The sequence below is a fragment of the Gekko japonicus genome, unplaced genomic scaffold (genome assembly GCF_001447785.1).
Source record: "Gekko japonicus isolate JY-2015 unplaced genomic scaffold, Gekko_japonicus_V1.1 scaffold3109, whole genome shotgun sequence".
Lineage (NCBI taxonomy): Eukaryota > Metazoa > Chordata > Lepidosauria > Squamata > Gekkonidae > Gekko > Gekko japonicus.
Window position 1 is genome coordinate 183,335 of NW_015174930.1, and position 1,735 is coordinate 185,069.

The 1,735-nt window shown below is 41.7% G+C and overlaps 1 protein-coding gene across 1 annotated transcript in view; it reads right to left on the bottom strand.

Annotated features, from left to right (window-relative positions):
- The window catches only part of SLC13A3 (solute carrier family 13 (sodium-dependent dicarboxylate transporter), member 3), a gene marked incomplete at its 5' end in the record, with an annotated part of 31,982 nt that extends 31,203 nt beyond the window's left edge, over positions 1–779 (bottom strand). The window contains one exon of the mRNA XM_015425086.1: positions 594–779. Coding sequence (XP_015280572.1) covers positions 594–779 — 186 coding nt within the window. The remainder of the gene's footprint in view (positions 1–593) is intronic.
- Between the last annotated feature and the right edge of the window lie 956 nt (positions 780–1,735).

A 1,735-nucleotide genomic window follows, 5' to 3' on the forward strand; every position in this document is an offset into this window, starting at 1 on the left:
AAATAAAACAAAAAAAAAAAAGGATAGATAGATCACATTCATACACATGTGTGCACTCTGGATCACATTCTGATTCACGTTCATACACATATACATGTGCATTCTGGATCACACATGATGTGCTACAGCTATTTAAAGAATGCACAAGAGCCCAAGACTCATTCATGTGCTCCATTGTGTGCGGAACCTACAAACTGCCAGAGAGAATTGTTGGCCTGGCCTTGAACCACATAGAAGAACCTTATAGCCACTCCACCAAAAACCATTCTAAAGCAGTACTTTCACCTCTACCTACCACCGTTCCACCTTCCTTCCAGTAGACCTTTGGGAACTACCCTATCCCCACCCACCCCCATCCACAGGTCACCCTGAGGCTGTCATTGTCACTTCCTCCGCTCTCAAAAGGAATGCAAAACAGCCCAAAATCAAATTCTCTGTCAAATTGCTACAACATATTAACTACAAAAGTCTTCTTTGTCCACACCGCCCAGGCACAACATATTTAGCAATTAAGAGCCGTGTGCAGCTCCTGAGTCACACTTTGACAACTCATGCTATTGGTGGTGCCAGTACATCAATCCCATCCCCCATACCTCTTTAGCTGCCCCAAAAGAAGGAGATTTGGTGCCGTTCCGGTCAGTGTTGCTATCCCACCAATACTGGCAGAGTAAGGAATGGAAATGAGGAAACCTTTCCAAATATTAGTCTTGTATTCTTCTTCCTTCCTTAAGTCTGAGGAAACGTCAATGGTCACATCCTTCTTCTCTGTCAAGTCATTTCTTTAAAATATTCCAAAAGACAATTCTTGAAACTTGTTTTCTTGTGTGGGTGCTGTTCCTTTTCTTTTCTTTCTTTTTTAAAATTTGGTTTGGTTTTGCTTTCGGGGATGAAACACTGTCATGTTTCTGCCAAAAATATCAGCAAGGGATTTTCTATAAAGCTACTCTGCTCAGGGGTTGAAAGCGGCAGAATCAAAACCAGGCCCACTGAATGACTTTTGTTTAGATGTCTATTTTTAAACAGGCAACATTTACTCTGCCTTATAGTGTTTCACATGCATGGCTTAAATCAGCTTGCTTTGTTTGAATATAAAACGTATAGTCCCCCTGTTCATTTTCCCTCCCTTTTCTACCAAGTATTAGCAGGGTACCTGAATGTAAAATGGCTCTCTTCTGCTTTCTGTCTTGCATAACACAAGTGAAACACCCCCAAAGTAAAAAAAAACATTATTAGAACCAACTGTGAAAATGCTCAAACAGCTCAGACCTATAAACATTGTCTGGGAAGAACGTTTGTCCATAAATCCCATTGGGTGTGATAGAACATTCTCACAGATACATTTAAAATGGGTGGGACGGGTGCCTGAGACAGAAAGGCAGCACAGAAATTAATTAAAATAATATTTTAAAATTAAAAAACAGCCTCAGTTTTACCCTCCAGATATTGGGGAGGAATATCTTCCCTTCAAATAGGCAAGTGTTGTTTTTTGGCTCTTCCGCATTGTCATTTTTGTCACTCGTTTGTCTCTGTTGCTTCAGGGTCCCCCCCGCCAGGTTTTTTGATCTCTCTAATAGTCCCAGAGGGAGCAAAACACATGTGGAAAAGGGACCCAAAGCAATAGGGACAAGCGAGTGACAAAAATGACAATGTGGAACTGCTTGGAGTGTAGCCTAGCTGAGATGGTCAGGAAAGCTCCTATGCACCGACCTTGAGTAATCCACCTTGAGTCTCAGTG